Below are 19852 nucleotides of genomic sequence, written 5' to 3'. Positions count from 1 at the left end.
TATTTAAATATACCTTATTGGTAGATAAATTCTGTCCAGTTCTTTGTGAGCATATACGCATAGGTAATCGCCAGTGGAAATTGCTTTGAATTTGTAAAATTCAATGTGTTTCATAAAAACATTTGGAACATGTCACTTTTTAAGCACTGTTTTACATTTTTTTTTCATTGTAAGAACATGCAAAGTGATCGAATTGTATAGGATGCCGATGTGGAATTTAAACATCAAGGCTTGTCTTCGGATACCTCACCGTAAATTTAGGATACTATAATTCTAATTAACCATTGATCTGATATATTGAAATTAATATTTCTTTAATTATTCAATTACGCAATTAACCAATTCATTAATATTCTTTTTCTATTTTATGGCATTATTGTTTGATACGAATAAAACAGAATTAAACGAAGTATTTATGGTAATGCCGAAAATTTAAGAACTAAAATCCTAATCTAATTCAAAAAGTCATTATAGAGCCTAAGGTAATCGCTCCGGTAACAATAACTGCAATTAACCATCCCAAAGAGCTGAAGCAGTGCTCTCTGGAATTGGAAAACTTTAGTAAAAGACAAACAAGCAACGAATAAATGCTACTGAACAATCTTCCTTCAATGCTTTAAGTTTGTTCTGCTTAATCCTAATAAATAGTTGCTACACAAGTGAACTAAATAAAGTACATTCTTCAGCGATATATAATATAATCTATTACAACCACTTCACTTTTTTTTTATTCATTTTCTTCAACCTAAGTCAGTTAAAAAGCTATAAAAAGCAAGAGAGAGAGAGAGAGAGAAAGAAGGAGGGGGAAAAAAAAAGAAAGAAAGAAAGAGAAACCGAAGAAATAATATTCCTTCATTCTCGTTAAAAATAAATTTTTTTTGTTAAGTGCGTTGTTTTGAATTTACAAGGGGAAAAAATGCAATTTGAGTCCGCTGTAATTTTCAGGAAACTTCGTCGGAATTTACAAAAACATTAAAAAGAACAACAGCAACAATGCCGTGACTCGCATAAAATCTTCAAATATAAGGATTTCAGATCTTTCTGAATGCTTGCAGACAAGCAGGGCGACATTAAAAAAAGATAGAATGTGTGTTTCTGTTTTATCAAGGAACTTGAAGAAAGCAGAAACGGGGAGAAATGCTGAAGCCGAGGAGAATTCTGATTGAAGGATTTGGATGTTGTTTTTGAATTTTGCTGAGAATAAAATTTCTTCTCAAATATGGAATTTTTGAAAATATATTTACGGTTATAGTTTTGGATTTAGTGGAAAAGTTTTAAAGATTTAAGTTTTCTGCTTTTCGTGGTAAAACATCTTGAAGCAAATGACCGATGATTAAAGTACTATTTAAGTAGTATTTGACTAAAAAACTAGGAGAATAGTATAAAATTATTAGCGGTTCATAATCAACAGATGGTTTAGTGCTATTTAGGCTATAAAAGATATCATAAAATTTAAATAATGCATTTCCCAGTAGTTTTCTTGCAAGGATATTTAGACTTCTTCATCAGGTCATTGCGGCCCTACAATATACCTTTTTACTTTCTCTTATACGAAATTATAGGTAGTATTGTAGTCGTCAAAGTATTCGAACTTGTGATTTTGGCGATATTTAGACTACTTCATCAGGCCATTTCGACCCTACAATATACATTTTTACTTTCTCTTATACGAAATTATAGGTAGTATTGTAGTCGTCAAAGTATTCGAACTTGTGATTTTAACGATATTTAGACTCCTTCCTCAGGCCATTTCGGCACTACAACATACATTTTTACTTCCTCTTATACAAAGTTATAGGTAGTATTTTAGTCGTCAAAGTATTCGAACTTGTAATTTTGGTGATATTTAGACTCCTTCATCAGGCCATTTCGGCCCTACATTATACATTTTTTTTTCTCTTATACGAAATTATAGGTAGTATTGTAGTCGTCAAAGTATTCGAACTTGTGATTTTGGCGATATTTAGACTCCTTCCTCAGGCCATTTCGGCACTACAATATACATTTTTACTTTCTCTTATACGAAATTATAGGTAGTATTGTAGTCGTCAAAGTATTCGAACTTGTGATTTTGGCGATATTTAGACTCCTTCATCAGGCCATTTCGGCCCTACAATATACATTTTTACTTTCTCTTATACGAAATTATAGGTAGTATTGTAGTCGTCAAAGTATTCGAACTTGTGATTTTGGCGATATTTAGACTCCTTCCTCAGGCCATTTCGGCCCTACAATATACATTTTTACTTTCTCTTATAAGAAATTATAGGTAGTATTGTAGTCGTCAAAGTATTCGAACTTGTGATTTTGGCGATATTTAGACTACTTCATCAGGCCATTTCGACCCTACAATATACATTTTTACTTTCTCTTATACGAAATTATAGGTAGTATTGTAGTCGTCAAAGTATTCAAACTTGTGATTTTGGCGATATTTAGACTCCTTCATCAGGCCATTTCGGCCCTACAATATACATTTTTACTTTCTCTTATAAGAAATTATAGGTAGTATTGTAGTCGTCAAAGTATTCGAACTTGTGATTTTGGCGATATTTAGACTCCTTCATCAGGCCATTTCGACCCTACAATATACATTTTTACTTTCTCTTATACGAAATTATAGGTAGTATTGTAGTCGTCAAAGTATTCAAACTTGTGATTTTGGCGATATTTAGACTCCTTCATCAGGCCATTTCGGCCCTACAATATACATTTTTACTTTCTCTTATAAGAAATTATAGGTAGTATTGTAGTCGTCAAAGTATTCGAACTTGTGATTTTGGCGATATTTAGACTACTTCATCAGGCCATTTCGACCCTACAATATACATTTTTACTTTCTCTTATACGAAATTATAGGTAGTATTGTAGTCGTCAAAGTATTCAAACTTGTGATTTTGGCGATATTTAGACTCCTTCATCAGGCCATTTCGGCCCTACAATATACATTTTTACTTTCTCTTATAAGAAATTATAGGTAGTATTGTAGTCGTCAAAGTATTCGAACTTGTGATTTTGGCGATATTTAGACTCCTTCATCAGGCCATTTCGACCCTACAATATACATTTTTACTTTCTCTTATACGAAATTATAGGTAGTATTGTAGTCGTCAAAGTATTCAAACTTGTGATTTTGGCGATATTTAGACTCCTTCATCAGGCCATTTCGGCCCTACAATATACATTTTTACTTTCTCTTATAAGAAATTATAGGTAGTATTGTAGTCGTCAAAGTATTCGAACGTGATTTTGGCGATTCTCCATCTTTCACACCTCTTTGAATTTGAAAAACAAATTTTTGGCATTGTGTCTATCTATTTGTAATCATGAAAGCTCAAAAGTGGGTTGAGCTAGTTTGATAAATTTTGTTACATGGAATTATGATTAAATTTGTAGATTTCTATTAAATTTTTAACAAAATCGCTTCGAGTGAAGCTTTGTCTCTCTGGCTGTTCGAGTACAAATGAATTCGATCACTACAAAATGAGCTTCCTAAACAATATTTGGTACACGGGTTTTGCATCTAAAATTTTGAACCAAATCCCACTAACAGTTGACCATTTCTCGGTTTGTACTTTCTATGCTATGACTATATTTGTAGTTTTGTGCCAATTTTTGATGTAAACCGGCCGGTCAACCAAAAGAAGGCATCCAATATATATATATATATATATATATATATATATATATATATATATATATATATATAAGTAAAATGCTAGATTTATTATCTATATTTCGTAACTATTTTTTGTCACTGCCATGTAAGACATTCGAGACCCTTTCTTTTATTTTTCTTTACTTGCCAAATCTAAATCCTTTTATCGATTGATTCGATTATAGGATGATTTTATCGATTGATTCAATAAAAATTTAATACGAAATTTTTTAAACATTTGCTAATAATCTGTTTTCAGTAAAAGTCAATGTTAATAAAATTGGCACGTTCTGTATGATGACGGCTTTTTTTGTTGTTGTATAATAGGGTTATAATTCTCCACGGGAGTTCATCGTGACTCAGGGTCCGCTTCACAGCACCCGTGATGACTTCTGGCGGATGGTGTGGGAGCAGAACAGCAGGGCCATAGTGATGCTGACCCGCTGCATCGAGAAGGGACGCGAAAAATGCGATCATTACTGGCCCTTCGACATGCAGCCCGTCTACTATGGTGATATACAAGTCATCCTACTCAACGAATCACAGTACCACCACTGGACCATCTCCGAGTTCAAAGTCTCCAGGGTAAGTGGTTAAAAGCATATGGATGATAATTAAATTTTGTTTATTTCAGATATAAAGTACCCCAGTTATATATCAATTGTTATAATTTGTCAGAGGAAGCCTTCAAATTTCAACACTCTACTTGAAAATACTATTGAGCATTTAAAGTCTTTTTTTTTTCGGTATTATAGTTTGTGGATGCTTTGAATATTCGATGTGTAAATTTATATAAATACGACACCCCTTTTTCTTATATGGATCGCCTTTTTTGGCAGTATAAAAATTCTAGACAAGAGTTATAACTTGCAAATTAGAGAAACTGATTAATCGCTAAAAGATATAACAGACGATTTAAACAAAAAATACGATATTTTGAATTTGAGATAGAATTAATTAAAATTTGGTACTCAGAATGATAACCAACTGTATTTGACGATTATTTAAGTATGAAACTCGTTAAATTACAACTTGGTATGTGTTTAATTACAACTTGGTACAAGGAAATTAACCCATTGTTCAATAACTACTTTTAAAGGGTGGTACAGATTCTATATCTAAACTTTTTTAGTTTTTTTTAATGCTGGTACACATTTACTGTACCAATAAACGATTCGAATTTGATTCCTCCGAAATTGTATACACCAGAATCCTTGTTTTATTCCTTTGTCCCGTTCTGCCAGGGGTCGATCTGCGATATGTAGGTTGATTATTTATGACGGCTGATTATTCCTCAGATGATAGATAGAGAGAGAGAGAAATCACAAATCTATCTTTCAATTACTCGAGAAGAAGGAAAGCGTTTTCCAGTATCCTCTTCAAAAATCCCCTTTCAGGTGATACCTGAATATTCTTCTGGCCCTATTAAGAAAAATTTGTTGTATGATTAACTCCTTCAGTCCAAAGATCGTTTGATCTCAGGTGTGTAAGAATTCTGGCAGCCCGATTTTCTTCATCAAATATGACAATCTATGTGTTCTTAAAGAGAGGCTGACATACAAAAGAGGACTCTGCTAAGTTGATGACAACTAAGCAAATTTCTCAGAAAACCTATCTGTCCATCAAACCCATCTTGGGTGCATTTAATAAAAACAACAAAATTAAATTAATTGCACTTAACAAGAGGGGGGGGGTGAGTAATGATATCCAGGCATTTTAGACGCTCGTTGTGATTTCGTTAAGTGGGTGTTTGGGGCATTTTAATATTATTGAAGAGAAATAAATGGGACATAATGTATGTAAAAAGGGAAATAAACAGTAAAAATGAACAGTAAAAAGGGAACATATAAATAATCAATGAAATTAATAACAAAGTATTATAATTAGTTATTTTGATAAGTGAAAATTTGTAAAACATAATGGCCTACTATTTGTGTGTGATTTACGCTTTTATTTGCCTAACCGAGATTTTAAATTTCGGAAAGTCACTCTATTATTCATTCATGACTGTTGAAAGGAAAGCTTAAATGCAGTCTTTCTTCAATCCTATTTTCATTTCACTACATTCAAAACTTCTCAACTTAATCTTTAAAATTTCTGACATGACTTTCTTGTTTTTCTGCAGTTAAAAGAATGAAAGATAAAAAGAAATGTCAATTCTTTCAAAATAATAATAGTAAAATTTATGAAATCCTTAGAAATCTGATTTTGCCGCTGATACCTCCAAAAGTTACTTAAAAATGTAAAAGCACCCATTTATTTTTTGTGTATTAAATAGTCTCTGTGTATTCAGACACAATAGCTTTATTCTTTGTTGTATCTTGGTTATTTTAGTTATCTATATAAATGTAAAATAATATTAACACTCATACTAAAACAAATGAAAATGTTCTTTTAAAAAAAGTGAGAACAACTTCCTTAAAATATAATGTCTTATATATATTCCCAAATTCATTAAATGGCCTTACATATAATGTAAAATTCGACGTTCTATTACCTTTTTCTATTGATTAATATAACCATTTTAATTTTAATGGTTTAATTATATCCAGTGAGCATTGATCCGCCATTAATAAGTGGATTAAAATAGCATTTCTATTGTGCCTCTCCAGAATGACCAGTCACGCGTCGTGCGGCATTTCCACTTCACGACGTGGCCGGACTTCGGCGTCCCCGAACCTCCGCAGATCCTGGTGAAATTCGTCCGGTCAGTCAGAGAGAGAATTGGCAACGATCCAAAGCCTATTGTAGTCCACTGCAGGTGAGAAAAATGCGTCATATTGTTCTTTTCAATTTACAAACCTTGAACATGAATTTATAATATGAAATATTGACGGTACCCCACATAACACACTTCTATATGACTATTTCGCTTTTAACACATTTAGAAAATCAAAGAAATTCTCCGTACGTATTAGTTTAGAACGCAATTTAATTACATAGATTCAAAATTTGAGAAAATCCTCTTCCAGCCCATTAACTTAGAATGCAATTTCACTTACATAGATTCAAAAATTGAAAATCCTTGTACAGTGTATTAATATAGAACTCAATTTCAACTCATATACAATTCAAGATTTCAAGACAGTACTCACACAGCACATTAATTTAGAACGCAATTTCACTTACATATTTTCAATATTTGAATCTTCGTACAGCGCATTAACTTAGAATACAGTTTCACTATTTCACAATTCAAAAATTGAGGAAAAGCCTTTCAAAAAAATAGAGATTATGTTTTAATTTTTATATTGCTTTTTCAAATCTCCAGTTAAAACTTGGGAAGATTATAGTGTATTATCTTTTAATGTAAATCATATTACTCTAAAGGTTATCCAGAAAATGAATTTAAAATTTGAGATACAGATGACGTATCCTAAACTCCTATAACATGGTTAATACGACTGAAGAAACTAGAAAATGCTTCATACAGTAGATTAATTTTGAACACTTCATCACTCTTAAAAAGTTCGTGGACTGTGGAAATACCTCATACGTTATTAGAAAATACATACATTACAACAAAACAACTTAGAACATGGCTGATCGCTTACACAACTCAAGAACTGAGACCTCATACATTACTAGAAAATACATACGTTATTGCAAAATAACTTCATTTCTTCTTCAATATTTTTTTTAACCAACTTCAAAATTTAGGAGATGGCTCATACAGTGAAACGTCTTACTTTTTCACGGTTCGCGAACTGAAGAAATACCTCATACGGTCGAACAATTTTAAGTACAATTTCATGCATTTGCTATTCAAAACTTGAGAAAATTTTCGAGTCGCACTTTAACTTCAATATGTTTTCACTTATACCTAGTCCAAGATTCGAAAAATTTCTCGTACAAAGTGTAAGTTTAAAACTATATTCATTCTTACGCTCAGGATCTGAGGAAATCCTCCTAAAATGCATTAACAGGGTTTAGAATTCGAAAAAAAACACACTAAAATGAATTAACTTAGAACATGGTTTCACTTTTACATCACTCGGAAATTGAGGAAATGCATCACTCAGCGAGAGCATTAATTTAGAACATAGTTTTACTCTTACACAGTTCGAAAATTAAGAAAAAAGCTTTCACTAAAAAAATGCTAGATCAAATTTCATTTTTTTTTCTTGTCGAATCAACCTCCAACAACATCGAATATAAAATGAGACCACTTATTGGTCAAAGACATCTCAAATGAAATTTTAAAAATAATATAGTATGTAATAAATGCTTTTAGAAGGAAAATTTTAGAATCGAAGAAGACTTTTTATATCGAGAATAGAATAAAAATAAGACTTAAGAAATTACGTGAAATAAGAAATGCTTAAGGTTTAATGAAACTTCTCATGATGGCGAGAAAAAAAAAACATTTTTTAATACTTGCTAAGGCGTTATACTTTTCGACGAAATTATACATTTTAAGGATTTTTTTTTCTTAATTATAAACGCAAAGCTTTATGTTTTGTGTAATTTTTGAAATTTATCATCTTTTTCACACAGTAAAAAAGTGCTATTGTTTTAAAAAACATAAAATGATTTGCTTTGGTAACTTTTATTGTTTGAGATTCGCATTTATATTTTGACTTATTCTTCTTATATTTTTTTTTGTACAAAAAATACATATTATATTTTATTTATGATTATTTTGCAGATATTTTGTCACCAAGTACCGGGCATGGTTTTATATATATATTGTTAAAGCATGATGTTTACCTCATTATGTATTTTTTAAGAATTTATTTATATTTTTTCAGCATACTTATAAATTCCAGCATGAAATTTTATTTATCTTTAAATTTATTTTCCTTATCCATTTTTCATTTCATATTTTGAATATTTTTCTTTGTTATCACTGTATTCTTTTGTGTATTCTCTGTATTCTTTTTTTTTTGTAGCATATGGAGTACTTCGAAAATTCAAAAAAATACATTGATATAAATATATCAGTTTATTATATTTGTTATACTGTTACAAATGTTTCACAATATTTATAATAATCAAAATGTTTTATTATATCTAATATTTTTTAAATATTTTTTCTTTTTAAGTTTTTTGCTTTTTTTAAAAAATTAAATATTCATTAGAGTTTCACCTACTAAGAATGATATGGAGTTAATGCATAATAAATTTATTTGGTTTAGTTTCAATTTCAGAATTCCAGAATGATAACTGATATACAGATTTTCAGCAATCCAGAATGAATGAAAGCTATCTTTTATCTGTTTGTTTTTATTTAAAAATATATAATCTATTATTGACAGAATTAATTAAAAAAATCATCTTAGGCAAAATAAAAAGTAAGAAAAGTCCAAGAAAGGGATAAATTATTTGTAAATGAAATATAAAATACAAAAACAGTTTTATGATTATATTATTTTAATAACTAGTGATGAACTACAAGTTTCATTTTTTATACTGAAATTAATATAGCCAGTTTTCTTTGCGTATTGAAGCATAATTATTATTTTGATAATTTTGTATTTAATACTTTATTACTGAATCAGTCTGTGTATAGGATGCCCCAAAATTGTATGCACACTTTAAATGATTCTTCCATTATATCTCTTTTGCCTTATTTCAGTGCGGGTGTAGGTCGATCGGGCACTTTCATTGCACTCGATAGAGTGATACAGCACATCCAGAAGCACGATTATGTCGACATTTTCGGCATCGTTTACGAAATGAGGAAAGAACGGGTATGGATGGTGCAGAACGAGGTAATGATTTACTTGAACTCTTTCCAAACGTAACAAGATAATGTATTGTTTTTTACAGTATCGTAAAACATTGTACAACATGATACATTATCTATACAATGTATTATATTGTACAATATCGTAAAACACTGTACAAATAATACATTATTTTGACAATGTATTATGTTGTGCAATATTGTAAAATATTGCACAACATAATACATTATCTAAACAGCGTATTATGTTGTACAATATCATAAAACATTGTACAAATAATACATTATCTATACACTGTATTATGCTGTTGCTATACAATATCGTAAAACATTGTACAAATAATACATTATCTATACACTGTATTATGCTGTTGCTGTACAATATCGTAAAACATTGTACAAATAATACATTATTTTGACAATGTATTATGTTGTTCAATATTGTAAATTATTGCACAACATAATACATTATCTATACAATGTGTTATGTTATACAGTGCACAATTCTATAAATATTCATTTCTGTAAAATATTGAATGATGTTGTTTTACGTCATATTAATATTACAAATCTACTCAAAACATTTATTTTTTTATTACCTTATTGTATCATGATTATTCACTTGTTTTAGAATTTGGGTTTGTTTACAAAAAGTTATATTTTAGTCATTAAGATTAAAAGAAAGACAAGCAACTTCTTACATTTATTTCTATTATTATCACAAGCCAATGATTAATATTGTATTATTTAAAGCATATGTATCATTTAAAATATTGTATATTATTAATATTATTTAAAACATCTCTATAGCGTATTTTATATCACAGTTTAATATAGATATTAATGTAAGAGAAATTCATTGGATCTCATTAAAAACTTGTCATTTTACATAACATACAAATGAAGAATAAATTTTTTAATACATATAATGGAGCAAAACGAAATCAACTAGATTGAAAAGACTCATATTAACACAAAATTGATAACATCTTTCTTACATCAGTTTCATGACATTGGCCGGCAATCAGAATATTGAACAACGCTCTGGGGATGTCTTGCAATATCTTGTGCTAATAGGGATAAAGGATGTATGCAAAATAATTCCATTATATATGATGGCGCTTTTTTATTGATTATGAAAATATCCATTCCAGCAACAATACATTTGTATTCATCAATGCTTGCTATGCGTCTTGGAAAAGAAAGAGGAAGTCTTGGATCTTGGGCGACCAGAAGCGCATGATAACCAAGGTTACGATGGTGAGTTTAATTCTTATTTGAAAACCAAGAGTCAAATTTGGGCCTAGCGTCCTGAAAATTTAATACGTTTATTAATAATACATCTATCAAACAAAACTGAATTATTTAACTGTAATGTTAATACATTCAAGCATAAACATGACGTTGGTCTTTGATTCTATTGGTTAAAATTTTCTGGTTGATGATGTGAAAAGAGTCTATATTAGATAATAAATTGTTACAGATAATTTTGCTTTAATTAAGGTTTGATTAGTTCATTTAAGCACGCATTATATTTTGAAGTTATATAAGAGCTCATTTTTGTCGGATCTCGTAATTCCGAACAGCGATCAGATAACAAGGTTGGCAGCTGAGCTAGAACCATCGCTCTAAATTGTAGCATCATACCTGTGAGAGGATGTTCCAACTTAAGAGATAAATATATGCCAGACGCTATAACACTGAAAACTTTTGGCGGAATCTATTCCCGAACTTGAAGTTCTCCGGCCTTGGAACAGAAAACTCTGCTAATCTGTTTTCTTTTTCAAATAACTTCTTCATTCTTCTTCTTCTTGTTTTTTATACCTTTTTTATATTTCTATTTTATAGCTTCTACTGTCGGAGAAAATTGATAATTTAATTTTTTTTTAAAGAATACATTACAAATTTAATCTTTCTATTTTTAATTTCATTCTAGGGATATTTTTGTAATTATAAATAAACTTTTGTTCCAGAATTAACTTTAAAATATGTAAACGGATGGTATTTCAATTTAACATTCCTTTCCTCCTTTTACAAGGGCCATTTCGCTTATACGGTGAAATCTTTGCAAAATGTCTATTGTTAGTATGCCATTTTCATTAATTGCTTCTTTGTTACCTTATCTTGGTTTTTCGTGTCATTTGAATATTCAAAAATATCTTTAAAGCATTGTAGATATTCTATATCGTGTTTTACATTCTCAAAATGCAAAATTTCGGTTTCTACTTCTCGAGCAGAATTGAACATTTTATATTCATTCTTCTGAAGTGCAGATTCTTATATAAAGAGACTTGCCTTTGATTCTTATATAAAGTGACTTGTTCTAGATCTTGTTTAAAAGAGTTGATAACAAATTGGGTGAGAAAATGTAATGGGCTATTATTTATTTTTACGGCATCAGAGTGTTAATGCCAAGCAACGGAAGTATTTTGTCAAAATGATTGTATTGTATATAAGGGAACGTGGCGATTTCGGCGTAATCTGAAGGTCAACAAATAAACCCGAGTGCCGTAAAAAATATATATACCAGTTTAAGACATAGAATAAATATTTCTTTTATTTAGATAGCAAATTTAATGAAGACATTATTTACTTAAGACTTTACTATTTAATGAAGACATTACTTATTATTATTTATTTATGAATTTAATTTGCAAAAAATATAAATTCTATAATGTAAAATAACATTCTTTATCATGCATAAATGATCAGGTCTCGCTAGATTTAGTCTTTCTGATCTAATGATCAAGTCTCTATGTTTTAGTGCAATTAATAAGTTATTACAATATCAATAAATATTAAGCTTCTGTTTAAATAATGTTGTGTACAAACATGGATGCCGCATTGTCATACATCATATTAAAAATATACATATTATAACGAAATGACTAAAATATATTATAAACATGTTGATTAATCTGCGGTGCTAAAAATTAATTTCCAGAAACATGTGTCGCGATGCGCATAGCACGTTATGATAGCGTAAGAGGTTAAATTAAAAATGCGATTAAATATGAGAATAAATTGACTAATTATTAAAATTAGGACCACATAATGTGCTCTGCCTTGTTCCACTTAATGACTAAATCTGCTACTGGTCGTTATGGGCAGTACTTAGGAAACAATGGCCAATGATTTAAATATCCCATTAGCTGACAAGGATTCAGATTTATTTTAATAAATGTATGAAACTTTGACATGATTTAAATTCCCCATACAGTATATATTTTGGATACAAATGTAATTACCACTGAGTGAGCTTTATGGTATTTATTCTTTTCTGAATTCAATAAAAATAAATTCCTATTTAATTCATAATTTCAATGGGGTTTGGTGATGGCCTTTACTGAAGACATCTTTATATTTCTTTCTATCTTTGCTATTGTGGTATTGCTTGAAGGATCGCTTCCATCTTCAGCTAAACTCTCTGTCAATCTGTCAAATGGAGACATTGGGAATAAGGCATAAGGAGACCTCGGTTTCTTCACTGCAACTGTACCTGATTCGCATTGAACACGTTTGGGAAGACTTTGTTGTGGTAAATATGTTCAACAGCCAATAATACGCATGGCGAGTTGCTTGATGTTTGTGAAAGCATGAAATCGAAATGTTGTCAATGCCGCATAACAAGTGTGCATGCGAAGGACTGAAAAATTCTTTTGTAGCTTGTGAATGTGTACTAATATCTTAACTATCCTTTCAATTATTTTCAAAATATTGAAGAGTATTAATTTTTAAATTAATTGTCTGTTCTTGCAATGAAATTGTCCTTAATGTAATTGCTTCTACAACAACAACAAAAATACATATCAGCTGTTGCTTCTCAAAAATTCGTGATAAATTGCAAATTTTGTGAATTTATTTTATTGCTCCTCATAAACAAATTATAAACCTCACTAATTAATTTTGCTCAGCTGTGAATTTCACTAAAGAAAACATGATACAGAATTATTTTATTTATAATTCTATTTATTTGAAAATAAATAGAACTATTCATTTGAACATTTCTTTTTAAATTTCATTTTTTTTTCAAACAATTAATAATGGTTCTGTTTCATCTATAATAATAATAATATAAATAAATTCAGAAACATAAAAATATTAATCTTCAAATGCATGGTTCTTATAATATAGTGAAGGATATATAGTGTGAAGGATATGTTCAGATAGTTTAGAAGTTGTAGATGAATAGAAAATGAAAATAAACCATAGATTATTTTTTTAAGTATTTAGAATAGCAGTATATTGGCCTATATACTGTTTTAGAAAATATATCAAATGGTCCGAAAACTTTGCACTGCAATGCTAAGAAAATCAAGAAATCATTGTATAAATGTGTGTCAATGCTTTATTGAATGCCGAATAATTATATCATATATGAAGATTAAAAAAAACATGTAATTGTTGAGTTTACTAATCAATGAAGACTGATCGAAAATTTTGAAGAAGTTTTCTAAATTCCATTAAAATCTTGAAAGTTTACTCGTTTTCTAAAATAAATGTATTTTTTAATTAAAAAAAGCTTTAAAAGTTACTGCCACCAAATAATCCCAAACTAATTACATCAAAAATAAAAGAGAAAAAAATATTTTGATGCAAAATTTAAATTATATAGTATTACTGCCTCAATAATCCTATATATAATACAGTATTACTACCTCAATAATCTGGCAGATATCAAATATATATGACTGCTGGGTTATCAAATACGCCGAGTTAGTGGAGAATTATGAATTTTCACAGCAAAAACTTACTGCTCAAAACATCCAATATATAATAAATACATAAAATAATATTATATATAATAAATATTTCAAAATCTATTTCAAAGTCTGAGCGGTAGCTTATATTGTTATGTCGCAACGAAGTCACTGGCACCACAGGCTGTGACTTGTTTTCCCTTTTATGTTTCCCGATTGAAAAGGCTGGAATGATTCAGTTCTGGATTACTATGCAACAATTTGTATTTAATGGATTATTTTATAAGTTTTATTTAAAGCGCCTATGAAATTTCAAAACAGTAGTGCAGGAATTTTACTATAATTTTAAAATCTATAGTTTAAATCTTAGTTAAGACAGCAGATAATTCATTTGAGTTCAATTTTGAGTCTTGGGATTATTTTTTCATGCAAAAATGTTTTTAAAAAATATATGTATGATGGTGTTTAAGATTGTTCTTATTTTAATTTTGGTACGCTTTTTTCAGCGAAAACATAATTTTTTAAATATATTAACAATAATTATAAAAAAGCCACTAAGTTTATATATCCAGACTGTCCTTTTCTGTGATGTTCAGTTAATAACATTAATTTATTTTGCATTGCTTTGAAACATTTGAAATGTTGCCAACTAATGCATATGTTAGTTTTGATTTTAAGAATGTAGAAACTCTTTTTTAATTTATGAAAGAAGTCTTCATTCTTTTTAATTCATTATTTTATGTCTGTTTTTAATAAAAAAAAATTTATTCTACATTAAAAATTGATTCATTTAAGCATGGCAACATTTGATATAAAGTAAATTTTATTTAAGAAAAACTGTTGATGATAAATCATAGATAATTGATTAGTATTATACCAAATAGCTTTATCGAATTTATTACATGCACAAAGCGCAGATATATATAGTGTATCCTGATACATGTGATAAATTGCACAGAAAAATAATCGTTTTCAATGCATAAAAATATGTCTGAATAACCATACCTGTAGGATAAATAATTCGTGAGAAAAATGAAAAATATGACGTAACATTTGGCGCAAGAAAAATGAGCTTTAATATAAAAAGGAAAAGCGATGTTGCAAATAGCGTGGCAGGTACTTTTATAAGTAACTGTTCAAACTTGATTATATCACATTTCAAGATATGCGCGTATTCGCCGTGCAGTTTATCATGAAAATGCACGCTATCATAATGTCGACCAAAGTGAAAGCAGCACGCTGATGAATAAATAAATAGCTTTAAAAAGTAACTCAAGCTTGATATATATTCTTTTAGATCTCCTTTAGAAAAAAAACTATCCGTGAAAAAAAAAAAAAAAAAAAAAAAAACGAAATTAAACTGAACCAATCTTTGCATCAAGTCAGCTTCAAAGATCGTTTAGCCAACAACGTAAATTCTTAGCACCTATTAGCATTTATTGAACGTTAAGATCTTTAGCATAAAATTTAACATTTATTGCGATATAATTGCATTTATTATTTAGCCTTTATTGCGATATGGCACTAAGATTAACGATGACTTGTTTTTCCATTAACAATCCCTATTCGCAATTCTGAAAATCCCCGAATATCGGATAAGACTGTCTGGCGAAGTGTCGGATTACCGACAGAATACTGTAAGCACTTTGAATACAACAGCTTTGTAATAGAGCTTCTAAATAAACAATTCTATAAAATAAATAATAAGGGCTCAAAAACAAAATTTAAGTGAGAAATTTGTATTGCTTTTTAGATTGAATACATTGTATAACAATAAAGTCCTCAAATCAATTAAGTATATTAAAAGTGGACCCCAAGAATGCACGGTATGGAGAATTTACCCAAGGTTACGAATAGTTTTTTTTTATAATTTCAGTTTAATTTGAAATAAATTATAGTTGTTCATTATTCGTATTTTCTTATTTTTTTCTTTTTCTTTTTCAATTGCTTAATGTGTAGAAAAGAAATCTGGAAAAAATTTTCTATCTCCGCTGAGATATCCAACTAGATTCGGAGATGATTTTTAAAAAAAAATAAATTGTTTATATGAGGTTTTCTTATTAATATAAGAATTAAATGATGAATAAATGTGAAGTTATTTAAATATATATGTAGCTTCTAAAGAAAAAGCATATTTTGATGTGAATTTTAGCATTTATTTACAAAAACTGAGATTGTTCTAGAGCAAAAAATCTTTACGGTTTTCCATTTTCTCTTTCAGATCACATGTGTAACATAGCTTAGAGTGCAAATAACTATTATCTAAGAATTATATTCAAGAATAAAAATTTTTGTGTATAATATATGAAATTTTGGATTTTTTTCAACAATATTTACATTAAACAATCATAAATTAACTTCTAGAGCATGAAATATCAAACCCTTAATTTATTACATTTTGCATAACATAACGAGGACTAATTATTAATTTCATTAAGATATCTTGATTATTTTTTGAGATATGATGATACTCGCACAGTAGAATTATATATATAAAAAAACTCGTTCTTCAGAAAATGCATTTAAAGTTTTTAAATGCTTATAAATAGTCTCACTTACATGCCAATTGTTTGCTGTAACTTGGCTTATAACTATTGCTTCTATAGAGAAAAAATAAAGAAATCACTGGAAACATAAACGTATTTATTTTTTGAAACTGCAAAAAATAAAAATGTGCATTTTCATCCAAATTTATGTTTTTAACCGGATACCTTAACTCATTTCATACATAACAATATTTAATTTGAAATCAATAAATCATAAATTTCATAAATATTTAAATTATTTCATTCCGTGGTAATCTACCATGGCATTTGCAAGATATCTGTGTATATGAAAAAAATTTTACGAACAAATCTATCTCTTCGCCGACGTCATCACATAGATATTGCAGATTATAACTTTCCTTCCATAATAATAATAAACTTTCATTTTCACTTATATTCCCTTCATTCCACGAGAGTGAATGTCCCCAAATTGTTTTCGGCGAAACGTGACCTCCACTCCAAATACCGAAAACAAAAGTTTTCTTTCGGTAAAACACTAATCCTTTCTCTCTGTTTTAGATGACGAAGGAATCGCCGAGTCCGGGATATGATGCTCTTTCATCTTCTTCATCTCGGAGCAAGCGGATGCTGTCCAATCCATCACTCTAATTGTCTTTCACCTGGGGTCAATCACGAACTGTAACCGTGCCTGATTGGTATCGGCACTTAACTGCAGTGGTGTTTTTAGTCAGCTGCTCTCTTTCAACAAGCAGCCCTTTCCGCGAGCTTTATTATTATTTTTTTATTTTTATTGTGTGTGTTTTTAGAAGACTTCCATTACAGCTGCTTGTTGTGTTCCTCCAATGTAATAGAATTAATGCATAGCTGTATTTATGTGGACGCTCACGTGCCATTTTTGTTTTGTGATGAACTAGCGAATGAACACAAAAAAAGATGTATTACTGGAACTGCACAAGCTGCTTGCAGAACTAATAAGAAGAACACTCATCATTGGTTAACTTTTTGTAAAAATTTATTAACCTTTCTTATTACTATTTATTGTGATTCATCTTTTTCAACTTAAATCAATTTGGAAGGAAGAATTTTATTTTCACCGGGTAATAGGATTAGGTATACAATTGAAAAAGAACTTCAATGCATTAAGTTATTCAAAACAGTTGCGCCGATTATAAATTGCTATAATTTTCATATCAAGAATGGTAAGAAGGAAAAAAAATCTTCTCAGTAAGCTGGAAGACAAAGGTAGATTCCTTTATGTCTAAGTTGCTATCAGTCAACATAAATTGTTGATGTTCGAAATAGTTCAAATTAGGGTTGGGGAATCACTTTCCACCTCATGACTTCTAAGATATTGCAGTTACAAAAAAACTTTTAGTACAAAAGTTATTCATCTTAATGAGACGCTAATTTGACTATTTGGATTTATTTTTCTATCTTCAATGTTAAGAAAATTATAGTGAAGTGAATATTTCCATCCACCACCGCCATTTCCACTCCATTTCAGCTATATGGGCCATTTACGAACTCGTCCGAGAATTTTACATTTCTAACAACATATTCCAAGCCAGTTAAAATCCAAACAAAATTACTTTAGTTATCCTGTTTATAAGATAACATGGACAAAGCATTATAATTTGTTTTAGATTCTAGAGACCACGATCGTTGAAGAACTGCAGAAATTTTCCTGAAGTCTTGTCATGAGAACCATTGCATTGGTTAGTCTTCCTATAGGAATCTACCTAAAAATTGACGTAGTATAGAAAGAATCTTAAAGTTTTAGTAAATAATAATTGCTCTTGTGATTTACCTTAGTCACAAAGAACATCATCTGTGCCCATTTCATTCCGAGTACCCGGCAGCATACCCTAGCCATTGATGAACATTCTATAAATATTTGTATTTTCTTCATATTGATATGTAGAAATGCTGAAATACTTTTTGTAAAAATGTTAAATACTATACCAAAAATTACTTTTGGGATCAGCATGGAATGTGCTGTAGACTTTGTCTTAACGACTTTTTTGAGTGGGGCAGTGAACGAATTGAAGATACACATAGAGAATGAGTCGTGACTGAAATGGACTACCATGTTGATGTTGCCCGTAGGACGAAATGTGACTTCTCTTTTTTCCGCAAACAATATCTATATGGCAGACCATTTCACGCTAGACACTGTGAAACATGTTCAGAGCCATTGTTGAGCATTCGATCGCCACATTATATTCTACCAAGGCTATTTAAATTTTCTGAAATTACTTCTTGGATTTTCATTTCATTGGTGTAAGTCATTGATTCTGTCTCAATGTCTTCTATGCGCAACAATAAACGAACTAAAGATATGTATAGGGAATATGTCACGTGGCTGTGAAATGAACTACTACATTGATGTTGCTAGTGGAATCAAACATGACCACCTGTGCAACATCTATGTGGTAGTCCATTTCACGCTACACTGTGAAAAATGTTCACAAACAATGGAGACATTTAATAGCACAGTATTTTTTGCATGTGGCTATTTAAATCTTTAGAAATTACTTCTTGTCTCTTCATTTCATTGTGTTCTGTAGTAGGTTGAAACTTAACATCTTATTTGTGTAAGGGTATTTAAGGTTTATACAGAGAAAATGTTCCACAAGGTAATTAACAGAAGGTAATTATCGTATCTGTATTATCATAACAGTTTGTTATCCGTGCAATTCTTTTGAATAACTTTGTGCAATTTGGGAATCATTTCGAGATGTAGTTACTTTAGGGGTATATATTACAAAAAATGCTAATATTGCATTTATTCATTTTTTTTAATAATTTTTAATAATTAATCTTTTTAATACTCACTTGTGCAACGAATTGGAGTTACTTCGATTCTCTGTGGTAAGTTTAATACACATTCGTACATTTTGCAATATCGAACACTAAATCATTAAAATGGATATTAGTTATCAATTACATGTCCCTGCAAAAATTCATGATTTCTGATTGTCATTATGATTTTGAAGTTTCAGTCAACTGCTGTTATTTGAGAACAAAATGAATTATTTATATTAGTTTTCTGTTGTTTTTTTAACCTTACTAATAATGAATGTTCAGAATTTTCATGAGAAAGTTTTTAAAATAAACCTTTAAGATTTTTCGCACTAATATATTTTAAATATAAATTACGAAATAATGCATTTTCCTTAAGAAATTTGTAATATTAAAATATTTATAATGGTTTTTATATTTGAATTGTTTTTAATGTTTACTTGCTCATTGCAATTTTCATATCAAATTAAATATTTACTGCTAAAATATGATTTTA

General features: G+C 29.5%; 1 protein-coding gene across 2 annotated transcripts in view; it reads left to right on the top strand.

The window, feature by feature from the left end:
* Window positions 1-19352, top strand: part of LOC129983700 (tyrosine-protein phosphatase 10D-like) — a 175415-nt gene extending 156063 nt beyond the window's left edge. The window contains exons 22-27 of one of the 2 annotated variants that reach the window (XR_008785438.1): window positions 3986-4243; window positions 6271-6419; window positions 9237-9372; window positions 10502-10607; window positions 12748-12885; window positions 17113-19352. Coding sequence is in view for 1 of the 2 variants with exons in the window: in XM_056093287.1 (XP_055949262.1) it covers window positions 3986-4243; window positions 6271-6419; window positions 9237-9372; window positions 10502-10607; window positions 17113-17144 (681 nt within the window). In the remaining variant the exon portion in view is untranslated. The remainder of the gene's footprint in view (window positions 1-3985; window positions 4244-6270; window positions 6420-9236; window positions 9373-10501; window positions 10608-12747; window positions 12886-17112) is intronic. The other variant, XM_056093287.1, reaches the window with a different exon arrangement.
* Window positions 19353-19852: the final 500 nt, after the last annotated feature.

This window comes from Argiope bruennichi, chromosome 9 (assembly GCF_947563725.1).
Source record: "Argiope bruennichi chromosome 9, qqArgBrue1.1, whole genome shotgun sequence".
NCBI lineage: Eukaryota > Metazoa > Arthropoda > Arachnida > Araneae > Araneidae > Argiope > Argiope bruennichi.
Note: the sequence above shows the minus strand (reverse complement) of the source record. Positions and strands in the feature narration are given on the sequence as shown.